This window comes from Neopsephotus bourkii, unplaced genomic scaffold, assembly GCF_033783945.1.
Source record: "Neopsephotus bourkii isolate Nb327-2 ecotype Australia unplaced genomic scaffold, CSIRO-AGI_Nbou_v1 NB_1526, whole genome shotgun sequence".
Classification (NCBI taxonomy): domain Eukaryota; kingdom Metazoa; phylum Chordata; class Aves; order Psittaciformes; family Psittacidae; genus Neopsephotus; species Neopsephotus bourkii.
The window spans coordinates 1,904,230-1,919,435 of record NW_026902002.1 but is presented as its reverse complement, the minus strand read 5'-3'; the positions used below and the strand labels follow the sequence as shown (position 1 = coordinate 1,919,435).

General features: G+C 42.1%; 1 protein-coding gene across 3 annotated transcripts in view; it reads left to right on the top strand.

Moving 5' to 3' along the window:
* The window catches only part of PDIA5 (protein disulfide isomerase family A member 5), a 100,312-nt gene that overhangs the window by 49,697 nt on the left and 35,409 nt on the right, over window positions 1-15,206 (top strand). For all 3 annotated transcript variants that reach the window (XR_009727957.1, XM_061370063.1, XM_061370064.1), the window contains one exon: window positions 143-279. Coding sequence is in view for 2 of the 3 variants with exons in the window: in XM_061370063.1 (XP_061226047.1) it covers window positions 143-279 (137 nt within the window). In the remaining variant the exon portion in view is untranslated. The remainder of the gene's footprint in view (window positions 1-142; window positions 280-15,206) is intronic.

The window sequence follows — 15,206 nt, the reverse complement described above, 5'->3', positions numbered from 1 at the left end:
TAAAATTATGGAAGCTGTTCAGTAAGGTTAGTGGGTCATACATATCTGGACGTCTGCACAAAGTGGTTCCTTGCAGTCTGACTTGCCAAAATGATAGCTTAGCACCAGAGCTGTTTTTAAGCTGTGTCTGTTTTTCTTGTAGCCCACAGGCACCTCAGCCACAGGCCCCAGAGACTCCCTGGGCAGATGAAGAAAATGTAGTTTATCACCTGACTGATGAGGACTTCGACAAGTTTATAAAAGATCATTCATCTGTGCTAGTGATGTTCCATGCACCATGTGAGTTTATTTTCTGTACCCTGAGTCAAATCCTTGCTAGCAAAACCGCTAATGATTTTCTGAGGTTTCACAGAACTCAAAGTCCAGGCTTCTTTTGTTTGTGATGATTGTTAAATACACAAGGCATGAAATGTTTGTGAAGTTGCTGACTTCAAGTTTAGGATGGAGATGTGCTGCTGGAAGTGATGCTTTGTAAGCTGAGTCAAAACATAACTGAAAAGTGTAATGATGCTTAAATAGTCTGAGGACTCATCATTTTACAGCATGATTTCCCATTTTCAGCTCATCTTCTGTGTTGTCTGCTTTCAAACCAGAGCTCTGGTTGATGGAGCAACTCAATTTGATAACTGTGAGCGCCTGAGTCCTTGTTCATGGCTGCTGACATGTCATTTTGAGTATTTTTCACTATTCTGCTGCATTTTTGTCTCTGGCAATGTAAGAAGGAGTGATAGAGGGGTGGTTGTCAGTACATACTGTGCTGAACTATGCCAAAACTGGGTCTAAGTTCAGAAAGTCCGCAGGGCTTTTGAAAACTAGTGCAGAGCTGAGGTGGTAGTGATGCTACTTATTGTTTGGCTGAGAATGCATTGGACTGATTATTTTCATGACTTGTGATTTTAGTTTGAGCAATGAAATGGCAATGGGTTGCTTTCAGAAAGCTGTTCCAGCCATGCTGTCCTCCTGTACACTGTTGCATGGAAGGGTGTGCTTTGTTCACTTAGGATGGAACTTGTTCCAGCTATGTAGCTGGCTCTACCTGTTCTTTTTGTCTGTGATAGAAGGTTCAGATCTGCTATGCTTAGTGATACACAGCTTCTGTTTCCCCTTGCTGCTGCACTGGCAGTTGCACTTGGGTGAGATGTTTGTTTTCATGGGCATAGATTTGAAGGCTGTGGCTCTGGAGGCAGGCTGTGTGCTCACAGCTGAACAACGGAGGGGTCATGGCACAGAGGCTGAAATCCTGCTTCCTTTTAAGCTAATAGGAGCTAGCTCCAAAATTCTCTTTTTATCTTTTTTTCCTGGGTCAGCTCATAAGACTCATTTGAAAAACACACCATAATGAATTTGCTTTGCCTGATGAAATGTCTAGGGATTTGATCCGCTGAAGCACGTGACTTGACTGCTGTGTTGTCACTGTGTTCTCTGGATTATTTGTACTAATGAAAGTGGGAACGGAGATTAACGCCTTGTCTGAAAACCAAAGCAGAAGTAGCAGAACTGATGAAGCTTGGTTTGCTCAGGAGTTATCCTTCGTTACCCAAATCCTTCCTTCCCTAGATTTCCATGTACCCCAGTGTGCAAGTGACAGCATGGGCTGCTGCTCCTCAGGAGCTGTATGATTGCTGGTTTGGCTGAACAACTGCTGCCAACAAGAAATGTAGCTGCTGAATTTTCCTTTTTTCCCTGTCTGTGCACAGTGGCTTGGGATGTGTTCTCTGTCTACCCCCAGATTTCAGGGTTTTACAGAGGTTTAGTTGTATTGAAAAGCCTTGCCATTTTGAGAGTTTGTAAATGGGCAATGAAGTCCAGTCATGTATCTGGGAGGAGGAAGAAAGGGAAGAAATCGACAGTTGGCCTTGCAAATGTTATTTCTTTTGGAAGTCAGATTAAAAATAGATGAATACACACAGCTACAGTCAGATTTTGTAGTAAATTTAAGTTAGTTATAAATCTGAACAGTGCTTTCTATAGTTCGGGTTTTTATAAATATTTTCTAAAACATGAATAGTACAGTTTTAGGGGTAATTATACTGCATGACCTGTTTGGAGAGAAGGAGCACTTCCAGGTAGGTATGTTTTGTATTAAGGGGCATTCTGTGCTATGGTACAGCAGTACTTTGGCAAATGCTTTAAAAGTAAATCAAATGCCTGAATCAGGCTGTTGCAATCTCCTGATAACATGTTCCACCTGCTCAGAATTGGGATAAAGAATGTTCCTTGGTAGAGCAATTCAACTTTAAATGCAACTTGAATATTTGGGGCATTTTATTTACATTCAGGTGGTAGTGGTATGCCTGTGCAGAATCCAGCTTGTACATATGTAAAAAGATCTGTGTTTGTAAGAACTCTGTCTGGGCATCGTCAGCAGAGAGTATATGGCTTGCAAACTAATTAGCAACAGACAACTGTAATAAACAATTATCTCCATGATTAAAAGATTTTCTCTTAGCACTTCTTAAACGTGCTAATGGAATCACCTTATGAATATTAGGACATAAATTACTCCAGTAAAACAAGTGGTAAAAATAGAGGACATATTACTTGTTTTAGTCTTGGTAGCTTAGGATGAGAAAGTTTGGGTTTTTTTCCTAAAAATTTTGTATTAATAAAAAAATGTTGACACAGATGTACAGAATAGGCCCAGAATGTAGGATATATGTCTGTGTAACTAAGAATAAGCAAGGGATTTTCAACACTGGCCTGAAATTAGCAACTACTTAAAACCCTGTGTCACCATGCAGCATACATGTGACTTGGAGTATTTCTAGGATAATATCAGTTTTGCGTTTGTGAGGCGTTCTTTTACTAGAGGGAGAATTATTTCAGTGATTCTTTAATTGCACAGTCAGATGGCCAGTGCACTAACAGAGTGTAGTATTAAAAGATGTGTGGGGAATTGGAAGCTTTTATTCCCCTCCAGCACCCCACAATCTCCAATTGCTGAAGGTGCAGCTGAAACAAACGCATCCCTCGTAAATGGCTGTGAACTGCAGAATTAGGCACTGTGATGGATGTGACCAATTGGATCTCCATGCCTGTGGCTACTAATGATCAGCCCTGGGGACCACCCTATAATTATTTACTATCAGTACCACTTACTAGACCAATTAATGTCATGGCATTTTGGGTTAAGAGCAGCCTAGCATAGGCTCAACTAGAGCAAGTACGTGGGATTTAAACGCATCAAGGAGGTCTGCAGTGTGCAACTTGAACCTCTTGCTGTCAGAGATGCCAGACCTTTTCTGCAATAATTTAGCACAATTGTTGAAGAGAGGATGTGCTGCTACTGCTGGCCCTGAGGAATGTGGGTGAGTGTGAGTGGGCAGGAGGAGTTCATCCTGCTTTCATTCTGAAGGTCAGTAGGGACACAAAGCAGGATTTTTAACCTTCTGAAACTCCTTTGAAAAGCCTTTAAGAGGATGTTCAATAAACCTGAATATTTAGCATAGGTAAACAGCAACCCAACTAGCCAGCAGTCTGAAGACACTCTCCCTCTCCAGCCATCTGTGATGGGTATGCAGTGTTGTGTTCCTTACCAAGCATTTTGCTGAAATGTCATAGTTGCTGGTGGCAAGAATAGTGTTATCCTGGATATATCCAGACTGAAGTCTTGCAGACATCCAAAGTGTTTATTCTGTGTATTGCTGTTGAACTAAAAAACTTCAGTTATGGGCTAAGATCTTCTGCATTACACAGAAGAACAAATAAATGGCCCTTTCCCAAAAAAGATTTGGAGTTTTTGCTTGGATTAATCACATTTGCTAACATGAGCTAGCACAGTTATGTTAGCGGGCCTACATCTGAGACTGTAACAGAAATTGTATTGCACCAACTAAAGCTAATTCTGTACCATAACGTAAATGCACCTTTGCTGCTTATGATAAGTCTTCTGTTAGCAGTGAGAATGAAGACTGTTGTGCATGTATGTGCTGTTTGATATCTGTGCCTACAGCTGATCAATTTATTTAGTTGCCCAAGATGACAGCTGAGTTCTGAATGTCTCTAAATACGGGTTATGCTGCCAGTCAAGTGTTGTTAAATGCTTTAGTGGCATGGGATTGAAAATGCTCCTGAGTCACTTGAGCACAAGAAAGTCCTGTTTGTGTTTCTGATTTCCCCATCTTTCTGCTGAGTCTAATGAAATTTTAGAAATAATTCTGTCTAAAATATTTGCCAAATTAGTGCAGGTCGCAGCATTTCTGACTTGGATCTTGTCAAAGATCCAAAACCCCACAAACTTCTCTTTCTACATCTTTGCAGCATTTTTCTCCAAAGCACATCTCAGAGTCTTGCACAAAATAAACCTAACCAGATTGCTGATAAGTCAATTCAAATGCTACTGAAGTGTCTGAAGTCTAGGATTGAAATTAAATTCAGAAATGGGTTCTAAAAGTGTCTGCTTTTCATGCACAGGAGTTACTTTTCATTATGTTCTGTTAACAAAAATGATACTGCTAACGTTTTAAAGTGTACCTGTTCTTGCAGCCTCATGCACAATAGTGCCCTGGTGCCACCGGGAGCTGTGGCCTCCTCATGTATGTTCAGCAAGCACAGTTCTAAATAGTTTCTGATTAGTAGTGGTCGTCAGTCACCTTGGTTGGTTGCTTGGGTTGCTTTTTCCCCTCTGTTGTACCCTATCAGCCATAGCAAAGTCTGTGGTCCAGTACTGGTGCCAGAGGTAACATGGGGGAAAGGCACTTTGGCTATCCTGTTAGTGTGAGCACATATTTGCTTTTTTAAAGGGTTAAACTAGCCAAGTGTTTTTCCTGCAACACTCCTTCCTTGTATCTGAAGTTCACATTAAACCTGTTTTTTTTCCAGCCCTCTTCATGGGACTCTTCAGAGACTATGTAAGCTGCAGTTGTAGGACTTTAGGTTAGAAAGTAGTACCTTTAGTGAGATCCTGGCTTTCCTCCCTTCATAAGGGAAGGCAGGGAAAGTGTGGCTTTATTTTATTTTTTTTTTTTCCCTCCTTTCACTCCTTAATTTGTTCTTGGAAACTGCTTTGGAAAGGCAGCCATGGTACAGCTTTTCTTCCTCCCTTCCTCCCCCCCAATGGAAATGAGCACAAAACTCAATCTGGAGATGATAAAATGCACTGTAGTTTTGATATGTTGTTGAAATGTCCATGAAATTCCTTTCCTGTCCTCAGATATTTTCTCTCTGTTTATAAATCAACCTGATAAATTACGAGGTTGGTGCTTTCCAAAGCCAGCTATTCAGCTGTGCAGGTTTTTAATTGCATAGGGAGCTGTTTTATCAATTTAGCTTTGAAAAACATCTTTTCACACCCTTCACTCTTTCCGTCCTCCCTCTGCTCTGTTAAAGCCCAAGGTTTTAAGCCACTTTGTTGACGCATTAAGAATGCCAACCAATTAGCCCAGTACAAGATGAAGGCCTCCAGCTTCTAACCAAGCTGCTGACTTGGATCTCTCCCTTCCAGCACACCATCATTGGTTTCAGTGGGCTTGTTTTTGTTATTGCTGCATGTGGTGAGATTAGAAGTAGGAATCCATTGCTTGCTTTCAATATAAAGTAAAGCAAACCCAAAATGTGCACACAGAATCAAATCTGTTTTTTCAAACTGTGTTTTACAACTATAAGTAAATAAGTCTCCCCTTCAGACCCCCACTGGTTCCTTATGAAAGCTCCTTATGAAAGCAAGCTACCATTGCAGTGAGCACTAATTGGTATGTCTGCTGGCAGCCTCAACAGAAAGGCCATGAGTTGAAAAGGCTGAAGAATTAATTTACTGTGCAGCCTGAAAAAATAGCCTTTCTAGCACAGGTCAGCAGCAGCCCAACATTGGCAGTCTGTGATAAATAAATAAATAAATGAAAACTTAAGTTTTTGCATTCTAATTCATGATTAAGTGAAGGGTATTGCTCTTCAAAATGTAAACCAACATAGCTGCACGAGTGGAGGTTAGAGGTTTGTGGGTTATCCAAACAACAAGCGACACCAAATGTGGAAAGGATGGAGATAGCTCTTAATTTTTGTTTGTCCCTGTCATATCTGGCTATGTTCAGTGGCTACATAGACAGCTTTTGGCATCTGCTTCAGATGTACTTCCTCTAGGATGAGTAGGTAGCTGGGAAGCTGTTAGACCTGTGCTAGGAGCCCCCTTAACTTATCTGATATCATCTAGCAGTAGCTTTTCATAAGAAACTTCTGCTTATCTCTATTGATGGTATCAGTTTGGTTTCGAAGAAAAGTACTCTTTCATCACCAAAGGTCTGCCTTTGGGCCTCTGCCTTGGCACCAGCCAAATCAGGTGTTTCAGAGAAAAGCTGTACGTCTGCCTGGTGTCCTTGCTGAGGTAGCTTCCCAGGAGGAACATCAGCAGCTTTTGGCATTCTTCCACATCTGCACTCTGCTGTTGCTTCCAGTTGTATAATGTTGATCAGTCCTTGATCAAAGATAACTGTGTGTGAGAAGCGCTTATTGAACAGCAGAAGCTGAAAAGAGGAGCCATGTTTTCAAAATGCACTTTAGCACAGGGAGCTGGAAGCCAGAACTTTGGCAGGATGTAGCCCTCAGTCAAGGGTTTGCTTCAGTTTCCTGAAAGACCTTTATGAGGTTTGACAATTCAGCCTCGTGAATGAACTCTGCTTTTGAAATGGGACTTTCTGGGCAGTGCTTTAGAAACAGTTGTGCTTGCCATTCAGTGGTGTGAAGGAGAAAAAGGCAAACAGTTCTGTGCACCTTGGCTGCAGTCTGAAAGGATTACTGGAATTTTGTAGTGTGTTGGGCAGGTCATGTATTTGTGTATTTGGAAGCTTGGCAGATGCTATATCCATGTGATGTAGCCGTGTATGCTAATCTGTGAGGTGATACACATGGAGACACATATGCGTGAAACTGCTTGCTCTGGGCTTGATCCTGTTCCTATCAGACCCTGCAAAAATGTTCTTGCTCTCAGAGTAATTAGAGGAAGTTTTGAATGAGGCAGACTCCCTGGACTGTTACGTGGGTTGTAGGCAGTACCGAGCTCTGGATTTCTTGGTGAAGCAGTGCAGATACCAGGATGGGTTGTTACAATGCCCTGGTCACTGAAAGATTGAATTGTTGTGCAAACGCACGCAGATCATGAATGTTGCTGTTTAAGACAGGTAGGTGAAGACAAGAAATCTTCAGTTTCAGCATTGTTCCTGGCTTTTTATATCCTGTAGGTGCCTTACTTTAATATTGCTTTAGTGCATTTTTAATGGAATGTATAATAACATACTTCCCTGGACATGTGTAAATTGTGCCAACTTTCTGTTCCTTGTATGTGTGTACTTTTTAGCTGTATGTCACTGGCAGGCTACTAGAACAGATCTGTTCTTCACATAAACCAGTTAGAAACAGGTAAACTTTTAGGCTCCCGAATCTGCTTCCACTGAAGTGAGCAAGTTCTGACTGTTGATATCAGTGGGAGGCTGACTGGGACAACTCAGACTAGGTTCATCAATATTTAAAAGCATGTAAGTCTACAACAGGATGCTGCTTGATATTACATATATTGGCATATCACCAGAAATAATCAGGGACTGTAAGCAGTACAGTGCAGTGACCTGCCAGTGCAGTGACCTGCTTAATTAATTATAGCAATGGTTTCAGTGGAGACTTAATCACACAATGGTTTCAGTGGAGATTTAACCACACATTAAAACAGGAGCTCTTGAAAATGCAGCAAACCGGGAAAACGGAAGACCCTCACACGGATTTTTCCCTTAATGACAATCCCACTTACATTTCTTGAGGGTTTAAAAACAAAAAAAATAGTAAGGTTTTTTTTAGTGGTACTTAATATAAATGGGAACATTGAGAGTGTAAAAATCCTTATAACTAGCTTGTGCAGTAAAACTTAATTGGATACCTAACAAAAAAGGTGAAGACAGTAATGACTGAGTCCATTGTCTCTTTTATGTTGGTCTTTTGGTTCTAGAGCACACAGTTCATACAAGATTATTGTCTTTTTGAAGCAGTTTGTGAAACAGATTGTGCTCCTTGAGCAGGGTCAAGTAATAAAAAAGGATGATCCAGTGATAAAAGTGATAGCCTTGGCCTGGAGGTGTAAAAGTCTAGTTCCTTGCCTTGCTTTGGTTTATTCAGTCGTGACCCAAGTTCCTAAATATTCGTCTTTGTTTTCAGTCTGTGAAGTTGAGGTAACATTTCACTTATAGGAGTTTTATCTAGCAAGCCTTTTCCAGACTGCAAGATGAAAGTAGCATTCTACCTTTGGCATTCCCTGGCTTGTGGCAGACAGGTTTTTGACCGCCAAGTTTAGGAAACCCCATCTGCCACTGGATGAGCACAGAGCTCAGACAAGATTATCATAGCTATAGATAATTGACTTACAGCCTGCACCAGGACTTGAAGGGGGGAGCCTTGCCTTGCTCTGGTCCAGCTTCGTAACAGAAAGAGTGGCAAACCCAGACTTTTGCAGTGTTCATGGCTACTTTTCCTTCAGGCTGCTTCTTGACTTGCTCTGTACCATGGTGCTGTTCTGGGGACACAGTGTGTGCTCCTGATAACTTACTTGCTAGCAGTTGTGGGTATTGAGAGCAATATGTAGGACAGTAGTAAAGCAGGAAAGAAAGGAGCTGAACTGTAACTACTTGGGTTTTGTGAAATTTGTGGGATTTTGTGAAATCTGTGGGAAATGTTAAAAATGCATCGCTGTGTGCTTACCTCCCATAGGGAGCAGTTAGCTTCTCTATTAAAAAAGACATTTGTGAAGGCTGTTCCAACCAGGAAAAAAAAAATCTTTCCATGAATGTGTGGCGGGTGGTGTGAAGGGAACATCAGTTTCTTTGGGGATTTGCTGCCTCATTTCTCACAATACTGTTGCCTTCCCTCTCCTCTAACAAGTCCTTACCGACTAAACAGACTGTTGCAAAGGATTAGCTACCGCTGCTGTGGGGGAAAGGGGCAGCTAAGAGGTGGCAGCTGAAGAGAGATGTACCCCATTCTCCCCTTCTCTGGATCTGTTGTAGACCATTTAGCTATTCATAGTGGTCTTTTGAAGGACTTCTGGAATTTTAGCTGTGAAAGTCCACATTTGAGAGTGGCAATCGAGTGATTGTCCTGCAAGCTTGACTCTAGTGTATGTTTAAACCATTAATGCTCTTGTGGTAATAGGAGTGAAGCATAACTTATTTTATAAGTTTACTTCACTTGCCTCTAATGATAGGTTAACAGTAGGAATTAGCTCTAAGAATTAGTGCACCGGGTTTATTTCTTCTGAAATTAAGTTTCTTGCCTGGATAAGCTTAATATGCAATGCAGGGCTCTCATTTGGAAAATGCTTTACAGTATCTCTGCTACTTGAATCATTACCAACAGAGTTTTCATTATCAAGTTTATCTTCTTAAATATGCCCTCATTTTTTTATTATCCTGTAGAAGGTAGAGGACTTACTTAAAGGGCAAATAATGGACAGAGAAACTGACAGTGAAAGATTGCTTGCCTCCCTGTCTGCTCCTTGTGCCCTTTCAGATGGTGACTTTGCAAGTGATGCTGTCTTTCAGAGTTACTGATAAATGCTTTGATACTTTGATAAATGCTTTGATATTGATAATTGCTTTGATACTGAGGTATTGTGCTGATGATGGAGGTGTCTTCTGGGGTCCTGACTGCTTGTGATGAGTGAGCATCCCATCAAACTTCTAACTGGCTGAATGCATCTCAGCTGCTAACCACTTCTGCTCTGATTTTGGACAAAAAGCTTGTGTTCTGTGTAGTATCCTTGCTGATACCTTTATAGGTATCTTCACAGTAACAGCCAATGTCATCATTGCTTCCAACACCCTTGCCCTATGAACTCAAGTGCTTTGCAATGTACCTTTCTTAGGAAGATCTCTTTGCATTGCATCCATTTTTCTTATGTTTTATACAGATTGCATCCTAGGAAATCATTTGCTTGCTATGCTGTTTTCCTGAGCTGAACATTCAAAGCTATCTCATCTAACCTCTGTTCTCTGTTGTTTTTTCATTGCTAAATCCAAAGTATATAGTCTAAAGCCTTCCAAAGGGTAAGAGTGTGAGTGAAAGCCGTGCAACTCCTATTCCTTCCCCAAGGCAAAATTATGTTGATCATGTGGCAATGGAGGGGGTTGAGGGGAGAGAGAAGAGATCTTTCTGGATGTGGAATAATTATGGTTTAATTGAGAAGGAAACCTTCTGGAGGTATTTTTCATAAACTCTCAACAACTCCACCTTAAGGCAGTCATGCTGTTGTTGTCTCTTTCACATTTCAATAGGGGAAGATTAATTTCAACACCTACTCAGGGCCCTGTTCCTCTAATCTGGTGTAGGAAGTGTAATTCATATCTCCTGATGCCAGCTGATCCACCTTCCTTCACTTTTTTGCCCACCCAAAAGGATAGTAGGAGGCACCATCATCTCCCAGCACTGATTTCTGCCAGTCACACCGTATAGTTTTGACCAAGAGGGTATATACATGCAGCATAATCTGCAGTAGTTGGAAGCTGAAGCTAGATTTGGAATGGAAATAAGGAACCATGTGATTTTTGTTGTTAGTTTCTTTTGAATAAAGATGGTGGCTAGCTTAAAGATCATTCCTAGATGCATGCTGGAGTCTCTGCCGTTGCAGATGGGGGTATATTTTTCAAAGTCTAATTTCAGGAGCCTGGCTCAGCCAGGGCTCCCTATGAGGTTAAAAGCAGAGAGAGCACCCTGAGGGCAAGATAGAGCAGAAATACCTCTCTCTGCTTAACTCTGGCATCCCTGGGAGGTAGCAGCCTGTGACTGAGGTTAGCCTTGGAGAATATTCACCCTTTCCCCCGAGCCTTTACATCAAAAGAAGATATGCTTCAGCGTGACCAGAAATGAAGGCAAAACCACGTGTTACGCAATTTATCAAAGCTGTTGTCTTAAATCCTGTGCAGGCAGCCAGCAGGACCTGCTCTGGGTTTCTCCCCCTCTGTGCTGAGCCTTCGCCTGCTGAAGTCTGTTGCTGGCTCAGGGTATCCCTTCTGCTGGAGCTGACATGGATGCAGACAGGGTTCCCGGAGGATACATTTGGTTAAGCTGTCTTCTGAGTTTGATCTATGTAATGCAGTGATCTGACTATCTTTTTAAAAAAATAAATAATCTGAACTTGTACTGTAACTATAACATAAATCTGTTACAAATCTTCTGCTGAGCAGTTTCAGTGATGCTGGGGAGAAAACAGCTATGCCAGCGTGGGAAACACGATTAACAACAGGATTTCAGATGCTTTCACCTCTACAGCAATGGTGATCAGGTAGGGGTGCAAGGCTTGGCTTGTTCAGCATGCATCCTCATGTACCAGGCAGGTGTCAGGTAGTTCATGTGATGTTGGCCTCCTCCTGTGGCCTGATCAGGAGTTTGTTGGTGTCTGAATCATTTGGTAGTGACCTATGCTGTGCTATTCTGTTATTCTCAGTACCACAAGGCTTTCCCCCAGAGACGTCTGTGCCTGCCATGTGTGCTTTGCAGCACATGCACGAGGTGCTCCCAAGAGAGACGGTGGCTGGTGTGGGGTCACTACTGCCTCAGCAAGTGATACAGACAGGAGAAGGGGTGACCGATTTGTAGTCATTTCATGCCTTGACTTTCCACTGAGGAGATGGTGGAAGCAGGCAGGGGCTTTCTTATATGTGCACAAGCTGGGATTGGATTTGCACAGATCATTGGGTGCACAGATTGACTGCGCTGTGAGTTTGTGGTAATGCCAGTGAGGTGGTGATAATGGCAGGGACGAGGTGCTGTACTGCTCTGCTGTCACTTGGATGATCTGAGCAGCCCACACAGCTGAGGCGTTACGCTGCAACCGCATAAATGTAGCATGACTGCAACAATCCAAACTGCTGAAGAATTTTCCTTCTAGTTCCTCAGAGTCTTTTCTATGATGACCTTTCACAGGCTTTGTCCTTGGTGAAGCCATAAAGCTGTTTGCTTGTCACTGATCCCTAAGCAATGTCAGACTTGCTCAGATCAAACCTGCCTTTAAAAGTACAGTAGTGAGGTGTGGGGTCTGAATTTGTGTACATGTGGGCACATTTATAGCGGTTCAAAATCAGTATCATGTTAAAGAGGTTGAAGCTGCTCCTCCTGATCTTACAAGAAAGCATCAAGCCTTAAAAGATCTTTGTCTTTAAGTATCTGGAATTTTGCCTAGATGGACAATGCTGCTTGTGAGGAGATGGATGGTTTTGTGGGAGGAAATACCCAGAAAGAAAAGAATGAATAACATTTCTTGAGCTCCTGATCCTTCATAAGGTGATTATTTCTTTAAAAAGCAGAAACCTGGGTATCAGGGCATGACCTGATAGCTATGACTTTTATGACTGTTAAGTGAACATGCAGCCAGTACACTTGCAAATTCATACCTGTGATTATGGGGAGAAACATCTGCTTTTGTCATTCTTCCTTCCTGCCAAATTTGTGATTTCCCATCAGATGTCTGCAATGCAGATGGCTAAATTATACAAGGGGATCTGCAGCTGTTGTAGTTTATGCTCTCCTACACCTCTGAAAGAACTGTAAGCTGCCTTGTGTCAGACCTTAGAGTTGCTCTTTTACATGATGTGTTTGAAGTCTTTGCGTGTTAGACTTCCATGGCAGAAGAGAATACATTTGCGTACTTGCATACATGATGAGAGGGATGAGACTTGTGTATACCCTTGCTCCAGCTCCAAGGATTGTGTCTCCCCTCCATGTACATACTCCTTTTTTTTTATATGCAGGTGTATGTTGGAACTTAACAACAGGGCACACGTAAGGGCTGGCTATTCTGCTGTGTTAAGAGGTCACTGCTCCTCTGGGATTAGGAATGGAGAAAGCAAAGGCGTATTCCCAAGTGTTGAACATTTAGAGAGCAAAGGTGCATCTGAACTTTTTGAGAGTTTTTATTTGCCTTTTCTTGAAGTTGTCTGTAAATGCTCTGAGTGTAGTCTGAGCTGCCAGTTGCAGTTGCTGAAGGCAGGACATGCTTTGTGCTCCAAATTTGTTTTCTCATCAGGCTAATGGAAGTATTTTTGGTATGCTGCTGTAGATAGATGTAGGGATGGCATAATACATAAAATAACTGGTACATGATAATAGTACTGAAGCAGAATGTCGATGACAGAATGCAGTGATTCTTTAAAATCTTTATTTGCAATTTAATTTATCTCGAGGGTTCTCCATGTCAGAAATCCCTTGTCCACAAGTGCCTGGGTGTTGGCTTTTATCTCTTGCTTGTCATGTACACTTCAGATCCTCAATGTTGTCTTGAAATGAGCAGACATGACCAAAAGCACTGTGTTTATTTATATTGCTGTTAATAACCTGAAAGATGCAAACAGTGAATGACAGTGAGAAAGAGATTTATGTGCTGGGGACAGCACTAAGACAGCATACACAAGAGCTTAGCTAGAGCTGCTTGTCTGGTTTTCTGCCTGTATTCTGTGGGCAAAACTTGGTTTTAACAGTAGAAAGGTTTGCATTGAAAACGTTTGAGCAATTGTGCTTTGTACTGTGAGCCTTTGCTATGGTGCCAAGCGTAGCTATTTACTTGTAAAAAAAGTTGTTTGGTACATTTGTTAACCTTCCCCTTGTGCTCTCCCTTGCACGTTAGAATTGTTCTGTCTGCACTTGGCCTTTGCCTCTGCACTTGCATACGGTCACACTCTGAGAACGGTGAACTGCTAAGCGAGCATTGTCCTCTGCCCTGTGGTGTATATTCTAGAGGGGTGCACTGGGGTCTGCACTGGGGTGATGTGGAGACCTTTGATTGCCATAGTTCTTGGGGTGCAGCTGAGCTAAGCTGTGAGACAACAACTGCACTGACAGAGGAGCTGTTTATCTGCCTGGCTGTGCAGTGCAAATGAGAAGATCGATTATAAATAAACTGTGAAAACAGAATACTTGCTTCATTTAGACATCTGTTTTAAAAAAGGTTAGCAAGGGCCTGTCTTGTGCCAGATGTTATGGCACTGATTTTTCGAAATTTTGACTTTTTTTCCGGTCTTGTAACACTCCTTTCCATTTACTCTGTGTGCTGTTATCCATTCGAGCCATGGCTTTGGCAGCCTGGGGCTTCTTTTGTGCAAGAGGAGCAAGGTAAGTCATTGAGAGGTCAAAGAAGTTGACCAGTTCAGAGCTGTTCACCAAAGCCATGCTCTGAACTCCAGTTAGTTTCTGCGGCTAGATGGAGGGTAACTATGAGGGTAACTTGAGCTGCTGGATGGAGGGTAACTTGCACCTCCAGGAGAGCTACTTGTCTTGTGCAAGAAAAGACCAAGACTCCTGGAGTTCTCTTCTGTAGACACCTGTAAGTCCCTTGATGCTTCCACCTGCCGTAACACAAAGAGGCTCAGAGGATGTCAGTGCTTGGAGTAGGCTGCAGGGCATCCTTGAGTTGACTCCGACCTTTCTCTTCTCACCTGGGATTGAACAAGTCACTTCACTTGCTTAGTCTTCTAGTTTTAATGTCAGTGTACGCTTGACATGACAGTGCATCTTCTAAGAGCCCATCTATCACAGATGCTCACTAAAGACCTGCAGGCTTCCTTCCACTCTCCCAGAAGACTATATGCAGTACATTTGATCATCTGGACTAAGGGCCTATAAGGTTATTGGTATTTTCCCATTCATTTTATGAACAGAAAATGTCTAAAACTAGAGGAGCTCAGCACAGAGAGATACAGCTGCTGCTGGATGAGCCAATGTAGCGATCAAAGGAGAGGCAGTGACCTTGGAATTCATTTAAATGACTTTTTCATTGGTCTTGAGAGTCTAATGGCGATCCTCACAGGATTATTGAAAGGTAGGATAAATAATCATAGGAGAGATGAATTGATTTGCAGTGTGTAGGTCTGACTGCTAATTCATATCTCCCCTTTTCTGCAATGGTAGGTAGAAGCAGGCTGTAGCATGCAATAGCAGAATTATTATAAAGATGGGCAGAGAAGAAGCTTCGTTTAGAGTGGGAGAAGCTCTTAAGATTTGTTGTCCCTTTTTCAGATTCAGTTTAATGTGGTGGCTTTTTTTCCAGGCTGGCATATTGTGCTGTCCTCTGCCAGGGGTAGAACAAGCATTGCATAATAAGGATTTGAGGGTTTCACTTTGCATTTAAGAGCTTTTAAAGATCTGATCCTGGTTCCCCTTTATTTTAAGCATGAGTGAGTTGGCTTTGTGGAGCCGTTGGTAGTGCTGTGTCTGTGTGATGTTCATAAAAGAACCCAGAAGAG